Here is a 23681-nt window from a genome sequence, read left to right on the forward strand (position 1 = left end):
ACAACCTCTTTAATTTCACATAATTGCAACTTTATATCTCACAGCTATGACTGTTTTTTCACTTGGTGGACAATAAACCAGATCTGTATATATAATATAATAATCCTGTATATGTGCATTAACGAAGGAACCAGAATTGTTTTATGCACAATAATATTTGCAGACAAATGTGGGGTTTTCTCCTGTGACAAATGAAAGAAAGAAACAAGAGAGAGGCTAAAGTTGGTACCGTATTAGTGTGCTCTTGCATGGCAAACTGGGTCAAAGGATTACCAGCAGGCTATAAAAAGATGCCTTTTTGGCCATGGACGAATTCAAGGCTGTAGATCCAAATAGTGTGTTTGTGTGTACGCATAAAAGTGTGTAATGGGGGAGGTGTGTTTTTGTACCAAGCATATGGCCTTAGGGAGAGAGAGAGAAGGGGACAAGCGATAATCCCTCTGCAGTCATGCCATGGTCACTTGTGTTTTCTGTGTGTGTGTGTGTGTGTGTGTGTGTCCAGCGGGTGTCTAGGGCTGTCTGATTTGGTTCTGCTGGCTTGCGGTGAGGATTAGAGCTCTGGAGGGCCGTACATGTTCTCTCGACAGACCTCTTGTGCACCCTTAACTTCGAGACAGTAGGACACATGCAACAAACACAAACATACGTCAGTGATCCGAGGTACTTGTGATAAAATGTTCATTTATTAACTTTTAAAGGAAATTAGTAAAAATAAAATGAGCTAAAATGTGACTTTTTAGTTGTGCAGCAAGTGTAAGGAATATTTATGACAATATTTTTAATAGAAAAAAAAACAAAAAAAACAATCATCAATAAAAAAACTTTTAGTAAAAAAAAGTCTAAATCTAAATTTGCTAACATTTAGTTTAATTATAAAACAGGTTAAATGCAAACTTAACTAACATTTTTCAAAATAAAACTTAAAGAAAGAATGTTTTAATTATAAAATTATAAAAATGAATCCTAAAATACAAAACATCTTGTATAATATTTCCTGTGTATTTTAGATAACTCTGTCATATAAAAGCGTATATGATTTATAAAAGCGTATGAGGAGGTTTATTAAATAACATTGGTTTATTTACATTTCTTGGAATGCCAATATGAATGTCCTGTACAATAGTCTTTATTATGGTGTGGTACGACTGTACACGTGGTGTACACTACACATACTGTACCTTACAGCAGTGTGTTCTTCGATTTAATTGACCTTGCTACAAGCCCAAGACCATTAAAACTACAAGGAGGGGGGTTGCCCTGAGGAACGCAGGGAAATGTAGTCCATAAACAAGCCTTAAGCATGTGCGAGTCGATCATCGGTGCGAGGGGGTCTCCAGATGTCCTCTCCAGTGCTCGATGCCTGAGTGCCGGCTAGGTGTGGCGGTTCTTCTGGTCTCTCTGGAGGCTTTGAACTGGGCCTCCAGCTCCTCCACCCACGCGGTGCTCCAGTCCCACAGGGGCAGCGGCTCCACCTCTCCAAAACACTCTCGAGGGGGGAACAAAACACTCAGGGGGGATGCAGGCGGGGAGAAATCTGCAGAAAATGCACGATCACACACGCATCACAAAGGAAATCAAGAGGGATGTATGCATACACATGCACATAGGTACAAAATACACAATCTGTTAATACGTATAAAGTCGCACAAGTCAATTTGGCCATAATAACGCTGCCGAATTCATCAGTTTCAATGTACTAGTCATTTAACCTGATGCATTCACGGAGATTGAAGGATAGACTGAGAGAGAGAGAGAGAGTGAAAGGGGGAAACAATCAGCAAATGGAGAGAGGAAAGTCCCTGTAGGTTTCTCTTTTGAAAGGCGTGATTGATTTGCTGAAACTTTAGAGAGGATGGTGGGGGTGTTCAGACAATTTGCAGACAGGCCCTCAAATCCCATTATTTCTCATTGTACCAAAGTAGCGCTGCTATTTTTCACTGTCTCATCGGGAAGCGCAATGCCGCAGTGCCTTATGAATGTGATCTGACAATGAGAATTCTCATTCAAAATAAATCTCCACTTTAGTTACGCACTGACCCCAAAAGGGGCTTAAGTGACACTTTAAATAGTCTGAATGTGATTGCATTAAAAAACAAAATATCAAATAAAATTAAAGCTGGAAGCAGCGATGAAAGGGCACTCACCCTCTATTACTATAATATTGTAGATGTGTTCAGGGCAGGACTCTTTTCAAACATGTGAAGTTTGGGGCAGATCGGACATTGTATTCCTGACTTCCTGTTTCATTGCGAGATCTTTTCAATTTAACATCACCAAGGCCTTTAGACTGACCAAATATGAAGTTATTCTGGTTAAATCTCAATGAGGAGTTAATCTTAGTGCAAACTATATGACATTTCCTGTTGCCCGCTGGTGGCGCTATGACTGTAACTGAATATCGGCTTGTAGATGTGTCCAGGTCAGGTGTGTAATAAAGCGTGAAGTTTAGGGCAGACCTGCTTACTGTTTCATGGCGAAAAATTGCATTTTGTCAGGCCGCCACGGACACGCCCTTCAGTGAAAACTCAAGATCTTCACATTTTAGATTAGACTGACCAAACATGACGTTGCTCTGATTAAATCACTGAGAAGAGTTTGTTAAAGCTCAACGTATGGCAATGGCAAAAACTGCGAACATTTTGCAGAGAAAATTCCAAATATCTCACTTCCTGTTGGTTTTCAGATTTTGCTCCCATGGATGTTTTTGTAGGTATTGGGCTGTTACATGTGTCTACCAAATTTCATATGTGTACATGAAACATAGCATGAATGGTGCTTAATTTAAATATCGTAGGTGACACTATCGAGCCATTTTGCCATACCTTATTCTGAAACCCATATCAGACCTAAATTTTCGCCACTTCTGACACGTGTGCAAAGTTTCATGAGTTTTCAAGCATGTTTAGGCAATTCATTTCGGAGAAGGATAGACAGAGCCATTCCAATAGGGTCCTCACACCATCGGTGCTCAGGCCCTAATAAAGCTTTTTTTTTTGTGCCATTTTTGCTATTAGTTTGAACCTACTGCTCTCAAGATGAAGGCTGGTGTAGTTTATCACAAGTATGAATATGTTCTATTTAAATCTGACATCCTGAAAGTGTCCAAAAGCATTTTATCTGTATGTATTTACCTATGCTAAATATTTAGCCTGTGCTGTCTTCCTATGGAATAAAAGCAACTTTGATGATATTTTGTTTTTTAATGCAATGATATTCAAACTTTAAGCGTGACTAAACTACCTAAATATTTGAAAGCCACTTCATACACATTATGACTCTTTCCAAAAGATCTGAATTGAAGTGAATATTTATACATAATACCTATTTGTTGACTATGCAAACAAGGCAGAAAAACTACAGCTTTGCAGAGCTGAGAAACTACTGACTGACATGATAAACTGAAAAAAAGCTGGTGAGTCGCAAAGAAACTAAGTAACTAACGGGGTTAGATTTATAAATAACTTATAAGTATGCTCATAAGAATTATGGTTTAATATAGGTGATATGTGAGATCTAAGAGTATTACACTATTATTGGTACCTGGAAGATTGATTAAAATATTTGCATTTACAAAAACTTACACCCAAATGTGGAAATTAGCAGAGCTTTCATGAGCAAACTGTTCCACCTAGTGGTCATCAGCTACATCCGTACTTTCTGTAACTTCAATAATCATGTGCAAACTATTAATGAAACTAGCGCTGTCACTATCGGTTATTTTGGTAATCGAGTTGTCGATCGATTATTCTGCCAATTAATCGAGTAATCAGATATGTTTTTGTGGTTATAAAAATAGACCTAAGCTAACAATAGCCATTAAAATGACTAAAAAATACATATTATATTAAAGAGGCAATTATATTTGGTTCACACCAAAACAAGTAATCTAATGGTTTCATAGAACAACACAGTTAAAATACATAATATAATATACATTATAACCAATCATCTTATGTACATTCTGTATTATAACAAATGTCTGCAGAGGGAGCTTCCACTTTACAGCAGATCAAATCATTTAATTCAAATGTTCTCTTAATCTTTAATATTTGTCCACTTCTTTACAATTGAAATACTACAGCCACTAATTTCTTTAACAAGAATAAATGGACATCAAAACATGCAAACTCGGAGCGAGGGGTTAACATTTATTTTGAAATCGCGATTAACTGCATATTTAGAAACATACTGATGTATTCTCCTGTGTTGTTGTAGGTTTATAAATCAGACGAAATGGCACACGTTGAGTTCCCAGATGAATGTGATAAGCAACCCAAACTCTCAGTATATTCAGAGATGGAGTTTGAGACGTGCTCCATGCATGTAAGTAATAATTTATGGAGTTAAGTTCATATGGAGTAGAACGAAGAGACACACATAATCGACATGCATGTAAATAAATATTAAACCCGCCACAGCTGCAGGGCATATGTTTATTTAACTGCATCACAGCCTTTGTGAATTCACAACAGGACTATGCTATAGTGTGGTTTTTAATATACCGTGCGGCCTTAGAAAATGGTCTAATAATGCGGTTCATGGATTCTCATCTGTGGAATACTTCCCATATTTTGCCGGGTACTCGACACAGGTAAATTGATCGAGGAATCGTGACAGCCCTAAATGAAATAACCTAATTCTACAGAGGTTGAAGAGATTTTATATCTTACCTGATAAGGTACTGCTCATGGATTCGGCTGTCAAAGCCAGGACGCGGGCAAAGTTGGCATCGTTAATGAACGAGCAGTCAGAAGAGCTGATGATACTCGTTCGAGCGCTCGCCATGTTGCTCTCGGACACCGAACCCCAGCCGTTCCACAACGAGCCCTCCCATTCGCTGCAACAAGAGGAGGGCGTGCTCCTCAGGGTGGCTCTCCTGAGGCCGATTGGCTGAAGCTCCTGCTCGTCATCCATCTCCCGCTCGGCAGGCCCGCAGATGTAACCAAACGTGGGTGTGGGAGAGAATGGACGGGGCATTGATGGAGAACTCTGATGAGATGTACTGATGGGAGACATGGAAATTAGCCCTTGTCATGAGACTTTATTCACATAAGCCCCGTTTCCACCGAAATTACCTGGAACTTTTTTTACAGGAACTTTTCCCCCAGACCTGCTAGTGTCTGCATTTCCACTGCGGTCTAAAGTACCGTGAAGATTAGGCAAATTAGTCCGGTGATGTAGGACTGTGTGTGACTGCTCCTCCTAGTCAGCGATGGACAGTAATCATTTTTGCGCGACACACTGTCTGCAACAATAACAAGTAGTATGGAGGAGATTCAAGCTGTGCTGCTTCTGCTGGTTATGTATTGGTTAACTAAAGAGGTAATTAACAAAACGGCGGAAAAGAGCACTGATACTAAAGCGTATTCTGAAAGCTTGTACAGCTAGATTTAAAATGACAATGTATGTTTTTATCAGCTATACAGACATTGACCGGGAGATGGCTAAGACGAATGCGCACCAAAAGAGCAAGATTGATATTTAATGAATGCAGAACGAACCTCGCAAAACCCTTTTTGCCTGACAAAATGCCGGTTGAAATAAAATGCTGCATGAGCTCAACCAATCAGCATGTTCAGCACCAAAGTCCCGCCCTCGGAAGTTCCTGAACTTTGAAAAAGGACTACCTCGCGGGCAGGGCTGTTTGGAGGGGGAAATATTTACTCAGAACTTCATTTAGACCCAGCGGTCGAAACACACCGAGTACCATCCCAAAGTTCCCTAGTTCCTGGGGAAAGTTCCTGCGGTGGAAACGCGACTATAAATGCCCTTCAGGTGTTGTCATACCTCTGTCCCTGTGGTTTAGGGCTGATCTCCATGTACTGAGTGTGGCCCTGAGTACTGAGTGTGGTGTCCTGGTAGTCATCGGTGGAGAGACAGAAGGAGGCGGTGGACAGGTGGCTATAGGACGGGCTTAGCTGGGCTGGGCTGTGATGGGACGGACAGCCCGTAGTGGCCGTAGCAAGACCCTGGAGCCCAGAGGCAGCACACACAGACTGCTGAGAGCCGATGTCTACTGTCAGCTTGGTGGACCTGGTAGACCTGAGGGATCAGATTCATATGAGTATATTAATTATGTTTCCTTTCTGACCACTGGCTAAATTACTACTCTTATCATGTCTGGCATTTGATAGAATATAACCAAACCAATTGAGTAAAACTAAACATTTCTCTTTTGAAATATTTAAAAGGGTAAAGGACAAGCTAGCAGGTTAAATGGCTATCAAGCTTGCAAAAAATACCCTCATTGATTTTTTTTCAAAACAAAGGCGTAGTTTGATGACGCCTTGATTATCAAACTGTCGGAGCTTTTATTCTGCCGCAGACGAGCGCTTCTGCTTCTTTCGCTTGTGTGTGTGTGTGGGGTAACGCAGCTCTGTTTTATCATATTACACACATTTGAGTGTTTTGAGAGTTGTTATAATCTACTCTGTGCGTTCGCCCACCACTACTATCGAGACACTTGTTCACACTGCAGTGAGCGAGATCATATTAGGCGGTAAAACATGGTACTCTGTGCGGTAAATCAAGAACACCAGATTTAAAAAATAAGACTAACTGTGTTGAGCTGGAGAACAGTGATTCGATTATATCCATCAATGATCCAAACACTGTCTAATAAAACACATCAGATATTAAAGTGGCTTTGGTCTTTCCATGGTTTCTACAAAATAAAATCTATGGTAACGGTACTATGATGTCATTGACCTGGTCCGTGTCCTGGTTAAAATTCCTTGTCTCTAAATTTAAACATTTTCGGAAACATTTGGGATAATGCAAGTACACATGTCAACAAAATATTGTTCTAGTGGTTCTTGGATAATTTAATCCAAAAAATCTTACATGTTGTGCCTTTAAAGAGCAACCTCTCAGCAATTAAATGGTCTTTAGAAAGGTGTTTGTGTCCATATATCTGTGTTTTTATGAGAATCTCAGTGGGCAGTTTTCTGTCCCTTCCAGCTGGCCAGTCTGGCCTCTTTTTGTACCATGATGCCTACAGCCATGCCGGAAGAAACTTCCTGTTTGTGTCCTACATCATTTAAGCACACTTCCTCCCACTTACAGTCCTTCTAATTAATAGTGTGGGCCATTTCCCCTTCTACCTCCCTGTCCATTAGAGCTGAGATGCAGGCTAAATTGGTTTCCAGTCTTTTAGTCTGAGAGCAGAGAGAGACAGTAGTACACGTCTCACGCTATAATGACATGGTATTGTCACAGACACTTTCATTACGGACCTGCTGGGGAACAACCCCTCAAATGTCTGTGAGAAATGGACACAACTCTTGAGCTCTGTGGCTGTAGTCAATAAGCACACTCATATCCTGCCATGACAGAAAGCTGAAACACTGAGGTTTATCATCGTTCATGTAGGCACAGTGAGAAGAAAGAAAATCTAAAGTTCTAGTGTATTCCTGTGCACTGAACTCTCTGATAAATGGGAAGCTAGAAGTTTGCAGCTTCTCAGATGTTTCAGCTGAGAAATAAAGACCCGAGGGATCTCCCTTCTCCTTTATAGATTCACAAGGTGTTAGTTACACACTGTGCTCTGATTTCCCCAGACACCTGCACAAGTCTTATATCAAACTCTTCCAGACCAAATTATCTGAATTATGTTCTCCATGGTGATTTTATAGCTCGAACACTTTAGCGTGTCAAAAAAGTAGTTGTCTATTTTTATTACTCCTATTTTAGGACAAAGATACTTTTAACGTTTACTTTATTTTGTTTACCTGAACTAACAGCAATTTATACAACTTCTGTATGGTAAAAGCTAAAGTTAAAGCACATGTGTAGTAAACTGTTTATAAACCACTTCAATTTTGAACATCTAGATAGTATAAGCTCTCTCGGAATATGCATTTATTTGTCATTTTATACCATGGTCTGTTTTAATACTTGATTCTGATTGGCTGGAAGGTGTTCAGTAAAACCGTTTAATGCACAGGTAGTTCCAGTCAGTTTGATTACAGTTCGAAATTAATCCGCCATTATAAACACTGGTAACCATAGTAACACAGTTACGCTTGCAAACAGAGTGACAGTGGCAGCTGGCAGTATCAGCCAAAGATATGTATACATATCTATGGCAACATTAAGTGACATGAGACATGACGTGACACACAGAAGCCAATGGCACATGTCACTATGCGCAGGTATGTATACGTATACATATCTATAACTATGCGTGTATTGGCACATCCGTGGCACATGCAGTCTTCATTGTCATGTCACTGACATTATCGCGACAAACACTGTCACGGACACCTGCATGACACCGAGTTGCGGAACATGTCGCCGTGTGTCGTGCGTTTTTTACAGTCTATGATGGTCCTGACACCTACACTGACAGACTCGAGCACCTATATTATTATATAATTTAATGCATTAAATGTAATGTGTCTTTATGACGCGGGGTTGGTTTATTTCACACTAGGCTACATAATGATGATTCGTTTAAATAAAGATTGCCTGGTCACTGCAGTGTTGCCTGTCATTCATAAATAATTGTAATAAATCCATTAAATAATCATTAAGTTATGTTCGATATGCTTAAGCAACGGGGGGATCTTCAGACTGACATAAAGAAGAGATTGCGAACACATCTCTCTCTCTCTCTCTCTGATCTTTCTCTTTCAGTTCTCTGTCTCTCTCTTTTAATAATGAATTTAAATAAATGTGGTAATTTGTTCATATAAAAACATTTCGATGGCTCTACTTTATTTAAAGCGACGGTATGCTGGAACTAACGAGACGTAAGAAAACAACCGTCATTTTAACCTGTCTCTTAAAAAGCATCAGTTACAGCTTTAACTTGTTTTTAACTTGGGAAATAACCATGGTATAAGTTGGATAATCCACGGCTAGCCATGCATTAAATGTTTTTAATGCACGAACTAGAGGCAACCACCCTCCGCTTCGCGTCGGGCGGTCCTTCGCCTCTACGCCGTGCATTAAAATCCTTTAATGCATGGCTAGCCGTGGATTATCCCTTACTTAACTGTTGAAAAAGTAAAAGTGGACAGAGATTTTTTATCCTGTTGCGCCCTCTATAGGCCATCATCAGCTAGTCGACGTTAAGCTTAAAGTGTCATGGCAGCGCAATTAAAGTAAACTAGTCTGTGCAACCCTATTCCAAACCTGTATGACTTTCTTCAAAACAGCTTATTTTGTGTTCTGAAGAAGAGAGCATGTTGGGAACCAAACAACACCGGAGCCTATTGACATTCACGGGCAAAAAATAACAAAAACTAAACTCTATGCCAAAACCAAAATATCTTGTATCTTCTTTTGTGTTCCAGAGAAACAAGGAAGTCATATAGGTTTGGAACAATATTATGGCAGCGGGTAAAGGCTGTCAGATTTTTTTTTTGGTAGAGCTAACCCTTTAACCTAGAATAATAATAACCGCTGTAAAAAATATTAGTTCATGATACTTAATGCATACCAAAAGTTAACCAATTGAACTCTATTATAAATTTATTACCAACATAACTTAAATATCTGTTAAGCTAAAAAAAAGGGAGCAATACAATCTTTTAGGGGTGGGCGATTTATACCGCATTGCTTAAAAACAGCTGATTTTAAATACAATTAGCAGCAAAAGAGAACTAATTTCAGTTTATGTGTGTGCTGTCAGAGAGACCCGACCGAATCCGAATCACTTTTGTAACTTTAATAAGAATAAATTATATTTAGGCTAATTTACACAGTAAAGACGATGCATTATTTTTTATATATATTTGATTACACATTTTATGTACTATTTTTAGTAAGTGGAGTTCAGGTCTATTCATTTGTGATTTTTTTTTTTCTTTCTAGTATTGTAGTTTGTTTTCTTTGCTCTTTATCACCGGTTACTTGTCTTCAGTTAGCTTGAGATTTTTTTTAGACTAGTACCGTATTTTCCGGACTATAAGTCGCTCCGGAGTATAAGTCGCATCAGTCAAAAAATGCGTCATGAAGAGGAAAAAAATAGATATGTCGCACTGGACTATAAGTCGCATTAGGGCAGAAGCAGCGCGGAGGGGGAGTCATGCACTCGCTGTGCATAATCGAGCAGCAGAAAGAAAGTTTGAAGTAAGTGAGGGACTGGCGAAAAGCAGACGTTACTTTAACTGTAATGAAGAAAACAAAGAAACTAATCGTGGACTGAAAACAAGATGGCCAGAGCTGGAGGAACGATTCCACAAATTGAACGATCTGCCAGGAGAGGCTCAGCCGCGTGAGACAAACGCTGCCAGTGTGAATCTTTGTCGGCTGCATATTTTTCTACATGCAGTTTGTGATTTGCTGAATAGGATTTTCTTCATGGGGGGCATTTTGTATGTGTTCAGTCTTTCTCAGTTGTTGTCTTTTAAGTTAATATTTCAGTTGACAGTTTTTCAGTTAATTTTAGCGGTAGGCTACAGGAGCAGCATAGAGCGACCTCTCGCGGCTATAGACGTAGCTAAATGTTTATTTAAATTTGATATATATATATTTGATATAAGTCGCTGGACCAGCCAAACTATACAAAAAAGTGTGACTTATAGTCCGGAAAATACGATATTCTTTTTTAATTGATCTTTCAATGATCGTAATCATGAAATAAATCGTGATTTAAGATTTTGGTCATATCGTCCACCCCTGTAAATTTCGTTGTGGGTGTAGTTGTGATTCTCACTCGTCCTCTGAGCTGAGGCTGTGGTTGTCCTCCACAGGAAGAGGCGGAGGGCTGGGTAACATGTCCACCAGCTGCAGAGAGGCGGAGTAATGCAGGATACGTGGAGAACTTGCTGGCTCTGATACACCACCTGAGGGAATGAAGAGCAGCTTAGAAGAGATAGCTACACTACACTTCTTCTAAGATTCAAAGGATAAGGTTTATCTATATCTAATTGAGAGTTACATTTTAAACATGAGAAATGCTAGTTCAAACCTGCAGGGTGCTGACTGAATCTTTGCTGAGGGTTGCCGCACATTGCCAGGGCTTGTTGATTCATAGGCATTAACGGGGCACTTTTCACCGCGTGCAGCTCTGCAAGTGGACAAACATGTCAGTGCTGGACGAAATTATTGTTAATGACTCGGTGAGTGAATGGATGTCTCACCACGCTTGTAATTTTTCTCCCACGATTCCTTCATAACTCCCATGTTGGGCTGGGAAGGGAGGGCACGTTTCCATGGCAATGCCTGCACTTCCCTCACAACTGCGGTTTTGACGATGGGTTCGGTGATGCGAACAGTCTCCGAGTTAAGCAGTTCAGGGTTGCCGTGGGGCATTCTGGGACACCGAACCGGGCTATTAAACGTCTTTAGTCCATTGCCGGTTAGATCCACATAAAAGGTGCCATAGACGGCGCAATTGTCTGGTACAATGGGGACGGCTGACCGCAGGGGGTTAGGGTCCTTTTTAGCCGTAATGGGCAGAGCTGTCAGTAGAGAGGTAAAAATCAGACAGATTTACATAATGTGCCAAGATGTCAATGGTAATTAAAGTTGATGAGGACTTTAGGGGTGACAGGCATCTTTTGAAGGTTCTCATGAGGACGTATCTGTCATCCAGAGGGATGACAAAAGGCACAAAAAAAGGAGTAGATGAGGGTGCATGGCTGGTGAGATGAAGATATGGGATAAATTAGCAATAGGTTAACAAAAATGTAAATGTTGTTATCAGAATTTCACTATATGGAGAGTGAACATTCTTCAAAATATCTTATTTTGTGTTTCATAGAAAAACGAAAGTCATACATGTCTGGAACAACATAAGGGCGAGTAATTGATGACAACATTTTCATATTTCCGTGAACTGTCTCTGTAATTTCCACCATCAGCGTTATTTTTTTTTAAGTTGCCAGCCACCGGCAGCATTTTTGATCATTTTCACAAAACTTTTATGGCCCCCAGAATATATTATTGTATTTGAACATGCAATGTATCAAAAGAATAAACAGAGCCTCTGCTTTTAAACAAAAAAAACATTATTTTTAGTAAAACTTGAATGTGGGTAAGTTTAATAAAAAAGTAACATTTTGAACAAAAAGCAGAGAAAAATTGTTTTTTTTCTTCTCCAAAAACAACAATGTTTATAAACAATGCTTTTATTACTTGTTTCTGCTCCTTTTTTTCTGTGTTTTGATCAGGTGTCATGATAAATTGGGTCCTCTCTCAAAATCGTGTCTCTCCAAACTGTCAGTTAAAGATTATCCTAAGTATATACGAATAATATTAATATAAAATACATAGCTTACTATAAAATGCGTACAATAACACATGAGTGTATAAAAAAACCTATTGAACGTAATTTCTTACACTTGATTAACTGTTAATTATTAAATAATAATAATAATAATAGCCTATGAAGTGAATAATTAAACATCATTCATTTGTTTTATTTATAACTGAAATATTTGGACATTTATCACTTAATTTGACACACAATCACATTAAAGAAGATTGAGACTATATGTAGGAAAGTGCAAATGTGTGTATAAACTAAGCTATAAGGCTAATTGCTGTATGATATGCTAGTATATAAGCTAAACTAACTAAACAGGCATAAATGGTCATTTTAATGTAGTTGAAACAGCCTTTATCATAACATGATTTTGTAGGAATTGTAATCAGGGTCTAAAGAGAGTACATATTAAAGGGATGGGTCACCCAAAAATGAAAATGATCCCATAATTGACTCACCCTAAAGCCATCCAAGGTGTATATGACATTCTTCTTTCATACGAATCCAATCAGAGTTATATTAAAAATGCCCTGGCTAATCCAAGCATTATAATGGCAGTGACCTGCAGCCCAATATTTTAAAACATGGCATCCCATTATAAAAGTGCTCCACACGGCTCCAGGGAGGTTAATAATTCTGAAGGGTTTTTGTAAGAAAATGTTTTTGTTGCTATTTTGAGGCAACTACACCAGAGCTTCTCTACTCTTTTAGAAGTTGCATAATAGCGCTCCCTAGTGTATAATAGTGAAAATGTTTTGCTTAAGTTGTGTTTCAAATGGCAATTTTGGTGTACCAAGTTTTGAGTTAAAACTCGAGGAGACGTTGTGACTTACTGGTCCTCCGGAAGCCAGCGTTCTCCTGCCTTGGGGTCCAAAGGCCCTGCTTGGGCTCACTGCTGGAGTCTGGCCTCCAGCCTCCAGAGATCCACGGAGAGTCTGGTGCTGCCATTCTTGAATGGAAATAATAAGGATGGTGAGAGGCCATCAATTACTTGTGAGAGGCCATTTCTGCCACATGAGAATAAAGAGTCATTAAAAAATTTTTTTTTTTTGAGATATTAAGTCATAATTATGAGAAGTTGGAATCATGAGATCGTCATAATTATGATAAAAAAAAGATAAAATTATGACACTAAGTAATAATTACGACAAAGTCAATGTCATAATTTGTCATAATTATGAATTTTAATTTACAATTTTAACTTTTTGGTCATAATTTTAGCTTATTTTGGTCGTAAGTATTACTTAGCATGCATAACTTTTGTGATTTACAGAGTATGACTTATTTTCTTATCTGGAATACATAAATGGGTTTCCATAGTTACTATCTGAGCTAGTGCATATCAAATGCAACATTTAGTGTACAGATGGTGTTTTTTGGAAATGCATCACAGCGATACTGTTTTTGGGACGTACTATCGTGGTACCATGTTATTCTTTAAAGTATCGTGGTATATGAACATATGGCTTAATACTGTGGTATATTTTAAAGTTATAGTCACTGTATTACCTTATTTGACTTTTTACCTGTGTTTGATGATGAGATCTTCACTTTCCAGTCTATATAAGCCTATAAATCAAAGAGAAAATTGTGGTTTTATGATTATGAGCGTAAAAAAAAAGGATTTAAATTGGGACTTTATTATAGATTACCTGAGCTTTTGCTTCCCGAGTTGGCGTGTCTGACATGTCTCCTGTACAAAAACAGGGCAGTAATCATCAAAACACACCACAGGAGTGTGCCGGCGCTTCCAATGAATACCGGCTCTTTAATCACAGCAAGGAAATGAGACATACTGAGTATGCCTGTCTGAAGCGGTGCTGACTCCTGCCTCGACTCTGAGAAGAGAGAGCAACAGGTAACATACTGAGTAGGTTACAATTTAAAGTTATACCTCAGTGTTAGTGTATTAGCTAACCTATGAGCAGTTTGTATGGGTCGCTCTGGACCCCCACTCCCGCCCCGTTAACGGCAGCCACTGTGACCCAGTACAGCCTGCCGGTCTGCAGCGTGCTGATCTCAATACTGTGTGTTCCACTGTCCACCGTCCAGTTAAGAGACTTCAGTTCCTCAGACTCCACACACCACACCTTTCAGAAAGAACAGCAGAGTAAAACATTAACAAGCAGGCTGCTACACATACTACATACAATAACAATATATTACCAAAAGTATTGGGACACCCCTCCAAATCATTGAGCTCAGGTGTTCAATCACTTCTGTAAGGCCGCCCAAATCGTCCCAATGGAGGCTAACGATCGGCGGGTGAAGGTCGCTGCGCGTTCGTCTTTTCAGCGGGGAAAAGGGGATTTTATTCCAATTCCTCGTTATCTGACTCCATTTAATTAGAATTTAGAATTTGGGTTAGAATGCCAATTGGTTATTTGGTCATTCATTTTTAATAGTTTAACTACACATTTAATTATTCCGTTTAACCCATTGTTGAAATTATACCAGCAACATTTCCTTAAATACCCAGAAACAAATGCACAAACTCTTTCAAATGTAAACACGAGTGCACGATGGGAATTTGCATTGATCAAGACTTGTATTGATGTAAAGGCCAAATGGCTGAAAGCCACACCCACCAAACTAAGACAAGATATCTTTAAACTCTTAAAACATTGATTATCTTTTGGTTAACTTCTGTGGAGTTGAGATATTTGTACCAGTCGCACTGAGACATTTCAAACGATATCAAACACATATAATACTGTATCGTGTGGATTGACATTGTAATATAGAGATTTTGTGTGTATTTTCAGGTGATCTCAGCATGAGACAGGGAAGGAATTGGGGGAGACGGGGTATATAGGGAAAGATGTAGATTAGCTGATAGTGAGGTGAGACTTGCGTCTCCAGTGGTGTGTGAGGGACAGTTCAGATGTTAATTTCCTTTATTTTCTCAGAGAGTCCTTGTTCTTCATTCAGACATTTCGGCATATACTAGTTTTTTCAGTCTTACAGTTCCACCACTTCCATGGCCACAGGTGTATAAATCAAGCTCTAGGCATGCAGAGGCTTCTACAAACATTTGTGAAAGAATGGGTCGCTCTCAGGAGCTCAATGAACCCAAGCGTGGTACCGTGATAGGTTGACACCTGTGTAATAAGTCGATTCGTGAAATTTCCTCACTACTAAATATTCCACGCTCAACTGTTAGTGGGATTATAACAAAGTGGAAGCGATTGGTAACAACAACTCAGCCACGAAGTGGTAAGCGCATGCTGAGGGTCACAGTGTGCCGAAGTCACCAACTTTCTACAGAGTCAACAGCTCCAGACCTCCAAACCTCTGTGGCCTTCAGATGAGCTCAAGAACAGCGTAGAGAGCTTAATGGAATGGGTTTCCATGGCCGAGCAGCTCATCCAAGCCTTACATCACCAAGAGCAATGCAAAGAGTGGGATGCAGTGGAGTAAAGCAGCCGCCACTGGACTCTAGAGCAGTGAGACGTGCTCTCTGGAGTGACCAATCACACTTCTCTGTCTGGCAAACCAACGGATGAGTCTGGGTTTGGCAGTTGCCAGGAGGGGGTTGTTTTTCAGGGGTTAAGCTTGGCCCCTTATTTCCAGTAAAATTAATAATACTTCAGCATACCAACACATTTTGAACAATTTCGTGCTCCCAACTTTGTAGGGAACAGTTTGGGGACGGCCCCTTCCTGGGATATGACTGCGCACCAGTGCACAAAGCGTCGGTCCATAAAGACATGGATGAGGAGTTTGGTGTGGAGGAACTTGACTGGCCTGGACAGAGTCCTGAGCTCAACCCGATAGAACAGCTTTGGGATGAATTAGAGCGGAGACTGAGAGCCAGGCCTTCTCGTCCAACATCAGTGCCTGACCTCACAAATAAGCTTCTAAAAGAATGAACACACTCTTAAACCTTGAGGAAAGCCTTCCCAGAAGAGCTGTTAGAGCTGCAAAGGGTGGGCCAACTCCATATTAAACCCTATGGATTTACACCGTGTCCTAACTTCGTGCGACACGATGCCGCGACACACGATAAGGTATCTTATCCATGTTAAATTCGAGTTTTTGTCCTAACCAGCCGCGACAGCGACACGCAATGAATCTATTTTATAAACAGTTTCTATTTCTGCGACGTCGCTGCTGAAAGACTGTTCTCATTGGCTGTGGTTTTTGATTGATTTGTGGCATCTCGTTGTCGCGTTGCTTCTAGTGTGGACAGACAAGTTGCTTGTTGCTGGAATCTTATCGCGTTGTGTGTAGTTAGGACACGGTGTAAGAATAGGATGTCATTAAAGTTCATGTGCATGTCAAGGCAGGTTTCCCAAAACTTTTGGCAATATAGTGTATCTGTCATTTTTGTGATTTTTAGGCAAAACTGATATCAATGAAACCACAATAAATGAAAGTGACATGGGAAGGTCAAATAACCCATCCTCAAAATTTGTCCACTGCATTTAACACACACCCAGAGCAGTGATCAGCCATTTGCTGTGGCACCTGGGGAGCGATTGTGAGTTAGGTGCCTTGCTGAAGGACACGCCTGTCATTTCCTGACAGTACTGAGAAACAAACCCAAACCTTCAGGTTACCTTTCTGACTCTCTAACTATTAGACCACAACTGCCTCCTTAATAATAACAGACTGATGCTAATGCTAATGCTTGAATGTATAAACACCTACAAAGAAATTTGTGTGCGATTAAAAATTGGCTCTAAATACTCTAAAAAGACATCATCTTTGAAATTTTGCAGCAACCTGTCTGATTTTGGCAGGGTTGTGTCATTTTTATCAGAAATATCTGAGGCAGAAAATAGGCATTATCTAACTGCTTCCAGGCTTCCTTTTATTAAAAATTAATTTTAATTAAATCAATTGGTTTTTAGGAACTGGAAAGAAATTATATCTTCACTTACGTACACTTTCATCCATATCTGCTGGAGAGAAAGCCTCTTGGGGCAATATTAGCTTTAAAATGATTTCCCAATGAGTGACTATGCAGGTAATACCTGATATCCCTGAATGATCCCATTGTGAGCGTCATGAGGTGGAGGATCCCAGCTGAGGTGCGCGGTGTCATTACGGTCGGTGGGCATTGTTATGGACACATCCTGAGGAGGTGCGCTAGGAACTGAGAAAAGAGCACATGGTTACATTTGGCACAAGGTGACACAAAATAGTCAAATTTAAATGTTTTCATGTTTTTGAAAGAAGTCTCTTCTAATCACCAATGCTGCATAAATTTGATCAAAAATAAAGTGAAAGCAGTAATGTGAAATATTATTTCAATTTAAAATAGCCATTTTCTATTTTAATATATTTTAAGATGTAATTTATTCCTGTGAATTTTCAGCATCATTACGCCAGTCTTCAGTGTCACATGATCCTTCAGAAATCATTCTAATGTGATGATTTGCTGCTCAAGAAATATTTATGATTTTTATCATTTTTATGGGAAGAGTGATACATATTTTTCCAGATTTATTGATGAACAGATTTTTTTAAAGAACAGCATTTATTTGAAACAGAAATCTTTTGTCAAGTCACCTTGACTTTTTTGTATAGCGCTTTTTACAATGCCGACTGTTTCAAAGCAGAGAGAGAGCAGCGCGTTTATTAGTCTGCGGTCACTTTAAGACCAAACGCACAGCACTAATACACTGACAAGCATTCAATTACTATTATTAGCATTCGAAAATGTCTGGAAAACTGATATTATGACATACTCGAGTGTGTGTGCAGCGAGATCTCTGTGTGCGAGTGACGTAGGCCTATGTGTGTGTGTGTGTGTGTGCGCTTCAATTAAAATACTATTAAACTTGGAACTACCTGTGCATTAAAAAAAATTATTGCACACCTTCCAGCCAATCAGAATCAAGTATTCAGACAGACCGCAGGATAAGGATATAATAATCATTAATAAAGCAGCATGGTATTATTATAGATTCCCTATCTCTAGATTCTCACCTATCTCTGGCACTCGTAGGTGTCTGGTGTTGCTCTCCCTGCCGTACAGGCTACTGCCGTAGGGTCGGACTTTGAACTCGTACTTGTAGCCTCTCTTCAGAGGACCCACATGGGTGTGAAGGCCAGGCTGAGGAACCCTTTGAGCTGTCCACTCTGAGCTGGCAGGCAGGAGAGAGCGATACAGCACCTCAAAGCCTTCAAGATAATGAGGCTGGGACATAGATGACTGCAACTACGCACAGAAGAGAGAGCAGTTACTTAAAGGGGTAGTTCACCCAACTCTGGAAAAAAGTCAATGATAATCGTCATACTTTGCTTATTTGATGACTTAAAGTGTTAGTTCACCCAAAAATGAAATTGATGTCATTAACTCCTCACCCTAATGTCGCTCCACACCCGTAAGACCTCCGTTCATCTTCACACACAGTTTAAGATATTTTATATTTAGTCCGAGAGCGTATGCAAGTGTATGCACACTATACTGTCCATGTCCAGAAAGGGAATAAAAACATCATCAAAGTAGTCCATATGAGACATCAGTGGGTTAATTAGAATCTCTTGAAGCATCGAAAATACATTTTGGTCCAAAAATAACAAAAACTATGAGAAAACTGCTAACAAGAGATTCTAATTAACCCACTGATGTCTCATATGGACTACTTTGATGATGTTTTTATTCCCTTTCTGGACATGGACAGTATAGTGTGCATACACTTGCATACGCTCTCGGACCAAATATAAAATATCTTAAACTGTGTCTGAAGAGGAACGGAGGTCTTACGGGTGTGGACATAATCATTACATTTACATTTACATTTAATCATTTAGCAGACGCTTTTATCCAAAGCGACTTACAAAAAAGGGGAGAGTAATAGAAGCAACGAAACAGACAAGGCCAACAACCTGTAAGAGCTGTAAGAAATCTCAATTAATTAGCACAGTACACAATTTTTTTTTTTTTTTTTTTTTTAAATAGACATCTACAACAAAAACTCACGTACGCAAAATGCCGAACACTGGATTTTGATAGCTATGATAATGACATAAATATCATTTTTGGGTGAACTAACCCTTTATGAAAAAACAATTAGTGTTGCATGATGGTTAGGGATGAGGTGAGGTGCATTACCCTCCACATGACTTGAGACATGTTGGACTGTGTCATGACTGTGACGTTCTCCAGGCTCACACGTAAGGCTGACAGCTCTTTGTGTAGGTCTCTCAGTCTAGTGCTTCCTGTATCTGTAACATATATCACACATCACCAATCTCAACAGGGTGAGTGAAATACAAATGGCATGCTGGGAAGTGGTTGAAGTGCGCATGCTGTTTTTTGGAGGAAGAGTGATCACTACTGTTAAATGAATGTTTACTCATATTCTTACCCTCGACAAGAAGCTGTGCGCTGGCCACAGACACCCCGAGCTTATTCTCAGCAGTGCACGTGTACCTGCCCATGTCCTGAGCCGTCACGTAGTGGATCTGCAGACTGTGGTCTGGCTTGATTAAATATCTGGAAAATGGGATATTACTGAGAGCTTAACATTTCATGATCTATTATGTATTATGTTCATACAGGTCAGTGCAATATAAAATATAGAATTTTATTCATAAAATGTTTACAAATAACTTATGAATAGTAAATATAACTCTAAAAATAGGATGTATATTTCCACATTTATACATGCATTATGCCTAATTGTGTGATTATTCTATATCATAAAGTCAAAATTCACAATTCTTATTTTTGACAGAATATTGTCAAAATAACTTCTCCCTCTTTTCTCAGATGATGTGTTTTGATGACATTTTCATATTACAAAAACTGTATAGTAATAATAATAATGTTATTTTATGTTTGTACTTTCGGAAATGTACCTTATCTATCCCGAATTAGACTAACTATTTAACATTTCAGACTCAGTTTGAGCACAAAATAGTACTGTTTGTGCTTTCTGCTAATGTAATTGTTGCATGTGTTATTATGTAGTTGATTATTTTTATTGTTTTAATTCAGTTAATTCACTGCACTGTAATGGTGGAACTTTAATTAACGTGTAAAATTGTCCCGCACCCTGTTCAGGCCTGTTATTTTGTACATACAAACAGTATTAGTTTGATTTAACATGATGAGTAGCTATGTGGCTACCTTTAAACCTGATAACAGTGTCTCTTTTGATAAGTGATGAGAGCAGTGCTCTGCTCTGTCCAGGTTCTCTTTTTCATGGCTAAAGTAATCAGTGTAGTCTGCAGCCCCCTCTGTTGGTAAAAATGAGCACTACAGGATTGCTCTGATGACCAGCAGGCTGTATGTTGGTTGGTCTTTAAAACATGAACATTTCCAGGGAAAGGACACTAAAAACCAGAACTGTCCCGGAAAACGGGGACATCTGCTCACCCTATTTTAAAGAGAAAATCAAACGTCTTGATAAAGGGGTCGCTGGTTTGGATGAGAGTTTGGGTCAGAAAAGGCCCTGCTATACATGATTGAGTTTATTTAAAAGAAATGACTAGGTTAATTTATGATTTTATTTATTAATTTTAATTGATCACACTCTCAGTGCTTAGTAAATGACTGCAGCCTCATAAAAACCTGCAGGTACTACATTCAAATGATGTGAAAAGATCAATAACCAGCATGTTTGTGAATGCGCATGCATCTGACCTGCCATTGGGTAGAGGCCCGTGGTCTCGGCTCCACTCTACGGAAGGCATGGGGTCTCCATCAGCCTCACAGAAAAACTGCGCTGACTCCCCAGGCTGCACTGAAACATCCTCTGGTTTACGCAATAACATTGGCTTGGCTGAAGAAGAATAACAGATGCATGGGTCGCTAAGCTTTACTAAGTTATTCATTATATTTTAGAATGTATTTGCCTAAATGAGCTGCATCAAAGCACATTAACAGGTCTCACCTAACACAGACAGCCGAGCGGCCTGACTTTCCCTCACTCCAACTATGTTTGAGGCTATACAGCTGTAAACTCCAGAGTCATTCTTTTGGGCCGGAGCAATGATCAGTTTACCATTCAGTTCCTATATATGAAGATAAGCAGAAATATACTGTGATCCAGGCACACAAAACCCTGTTCAGCCTACAGGCATATACTAAGTGAGCATGAATACATGTTGCTCTTACACTGTAATGTTCATTGCTGCTGTTAATGAGGATCCCGTCTTTCCTCCAGGTGACGTTGGGCTCAGGATGTCCGACGGGAGGGCTGCAGTTCATCACAGCCAGCTCACCAACCGCCACCTCCACGTCACTGGGCTGCACACGAAAATCCTCTCGCAGAGCTGAAAATCACACCGGATCATATGCTTTTCAGACATTATTGAGTGAATTAAAAAAATCTATCTTTATAATATATTCTGTAATGCTATATATAGTGCTAAAAGGCTAACATGCATTACTGTTTAAAAGTTTGTGGCTGGTAAGATTAGATTGTTTTTTAAAGGGGTGGTTGCATGCGATTTGACTTTTTTAACTTTAGTTAGTGTGTAATGTTGCTGCTTGAGCATAAACAGTATCTGCAAAGTTACAGCGCTGAAAGTTCAATGCAAACGGAGATATTGTCTTTTAAAGTTACGGCAGTTTATTGCCTACAAAAGCGGCCGGTTTGGACTACAACGAGCTTCTTCCTGGGTCGGTGACATCATAAACCCTTGCTAGTCTCCGCAGATGTGACTTCTGCCTGTAATGGGAAGGGGCGTGGCCTTAACCTGTGCTTGGCACTTCAGCCAATAAAAATACAGGAAACTACATTTGGCCATCTAACCAATCTAAGACCATTGCGTTTTTCAGAGGGATGGGCTTCATAGAAGCAGGAAGCAAACGAGCCGTTCAAAGCACAGTGGAGACAGCGGTGTGGAATAAAGGGAGAATAGAAGAAAAATCCTGCATTTAAAATAAAAAATAAGTATTAAGACGTGTTATACTGCGCCCCATAAACACAACCAAGCCTAGAAAAAACCATGGAACCACGTTTATTCAGCAAGGATGCAAAATTGACATTTATAATGTTACAAAACAGTCCTATTTGAAATAAATGTTGTTCTTTTAAACTTTCTATCAAAGAATCCTGAAATGCATAATGGTTATAAAATCAATTATTATAAGATATTAAGAAGCACAACTGTTTTCAATATTATTGAGCATCAAAAGATTTCTGAAGGATCACGTGACACTGAAGACTGCAGTAATTATGCTGGACATTTTAAGATATAGGAGTTGTTTTCAAAAATCTTACCAACCCCAAACATGAATGGCAGTCCAAAGGCTAATGGTCAGTGTGTAATGTAAATGTTCAGTTATTTTTCTTCATGAACATCCCTTTGCTTTATTAATGAAGGTCCATTATCAACTCATGTGATGTAGCTTGTTTGTCTAACAGGTGAATCAAACGCAAATGTATTGTGTGCAATAATTGATTTAATGTCTCAATCAGGTCCTGCTCCACTTTAGTGGAATGCAGAGTAAACGGGCCGGCTGAGGAATCTGTTTGGGCTACAAACACAGCATGCTGTCACATCTCAATTAGTGCTCTGTTTGTTCCAGGAAAGCAAACTTTGACATCGGATCTCCAGGAATCTCATGGACCATCTTAATAAGCTTCCTCACCCTCTTGTTCCTTCAGAGCATTGAAGAAGATATTGATGGGTCTCTCATTGTTATCAGGGGTCAAACAGGCGAGTATTGGCCCTTTTTAATGATCAGAGCACATGGTCTGAGGCTCACGGTGCAGGTGCTCCTAGCATCTGAATCCACTTTTGCTAGTTTAACGACGGAAAACATTGGAGCGCCAGGCACATTGTCCAAAAGGGTTGTCCCTAGTCCGAGTCATGGGTTTTGGGCATAATGTGCAATAATCCAATCAGAATCTCAACTCCCATTCCCTCTAAAAGCCAGTTGCGCTCGCACCGTGGCGGATTTACTCTTTACCTGGAGGAATTTGCGGGCGGGAAAAAACTGAACGCTTCTCCAGAGTGGAATCCTTTTAATTTTATTATACAATGTTTAAATGTTTGTGTGCTGCTGCTGCCCTGTGTGCGTAATAAGCAGAGTGTGCGCGTGTTGTGCATTATTAATGCTCCCTTTAAATAACACAAAAAATACTGCTTTTTTTCTGTAGTTTTCAGTTCAAATAGCAATGTGCTAACAAGGCACCTGAACACACCTGGTTTTACAGACCAGCACGTCCGTGGGCGAACAGATGGGTGCGAGTGCATGTGCTATTTAAACAACGTGGAGCTCGACGTGAAAAACGAAAACTGCGTTGGTTTGAAACTTGCAAAAAACACCGCCGGGTGTACGATAGGGCCCTGTGTGTGGGAACTGACTGTGGAGATGCTTGTTTTGGACCACATTGACTTTTTCGGATTATTGATAAAAAATGCTAGCCTGACATGGTCATACTCAATTCTAGTCAGAATATGAGTCTGAAACGGCTCCATTGGGCTGTGATTATGGGGCGTGTTTCAACCGAACCAGGAAAGACCTCAATTGGACAGACCCACAACCAATCAG

General features: G+C 39.7%; 1 protein-coding gene across 2 annotated transcripts in view; it reads right to left on the bottom strand.

The window, feature by feature from the left end:
* Positions 1 to 722: 722 nt before the first annotated feature.
* Positions 723 to 23681, bottom strand: part of robo4 (roundabout, axon guidance receptor, homolog 4 (Drosophila)) — a 31042-nt gene continuing 8083 nt past the window's right edge. Inside the window, exons 3-19 of one of the 2 annotated variants that reach the window (XM_067433453.1) lie at positions 21294 to 21451; positions 21070 to 21190; positions 20820 to 20958; positions 19540 to 19667; positions 19284 to 19396; positions 18155 to 18386; positions 17197 to 17318; positions 14136 to 14307; positions 13870 to 14055; positions 13744 to 13786; positions 13051 to 13166; positions 11091 to 11411; positions 10919 to 11017; positions 10664 to 10793; positions 5788 to 6042; positions 4671 to 5002; positions 723 to 1534 (exon numbers count right to left, since the gene is read on the bottom strand). In XM_067433453.1, coding sequence (XP_067289554.1) covers positions 1314 to 1534; positions 4671 to 5002; positions 5788 to 6042; positions 10664 to 10793; positions 10919 to 11017; positions 11091 to 11411; positions 13051 to 13166; positions 13744 to 13786; positions 13870 to 14055; positions 14136 to 14307; positions 17197 to 17318; positions 18155 to 18386; positions 19284 to 19396; positions 19540 to 19667; positions 20820 to 20958; positions 21070 to 21190; positions 21294 to 21451 — 2888 coding nt within the window. In that variant the 3' untranslated portion in view covers positions 723 to 1313. The remainder of the gene's footprint in view (positions 1535 to 4670; positions 5003 to 5787; positions 6043 to 10663; positions 10794 to 10918; positions 11018 to 11090; positions 11412 to 13050; positions 13167 to 13743; positions 13787 to 13869; positions 14056 to 14135; positions 14308 to 17196; positions 17319 to 18154; positions 18387 to 19283; positions 19397 to 19539; positions 19668 to 20819; positions 20959 to 21069; positions 21191 to 21293; positions 21452 to 23681) is intronic. The other variant, XM_067433454.1, reaches the window with a different exon arrangement.

Source organism: Pseudorasbora parva, chromosome 23 (genome assembly GCF_024679245.1).
Source record: "Pseudorasbora parva isolate DD20220531a chromosome 23, ASM2467924v1, whole genome shotgun sequence".
NCBI lineage: Eukaryota > Metazoa > Chordata > Actinopteri > Cypriniformes > Gobionidae > Pseudorasbora > Pseudorasbora parva.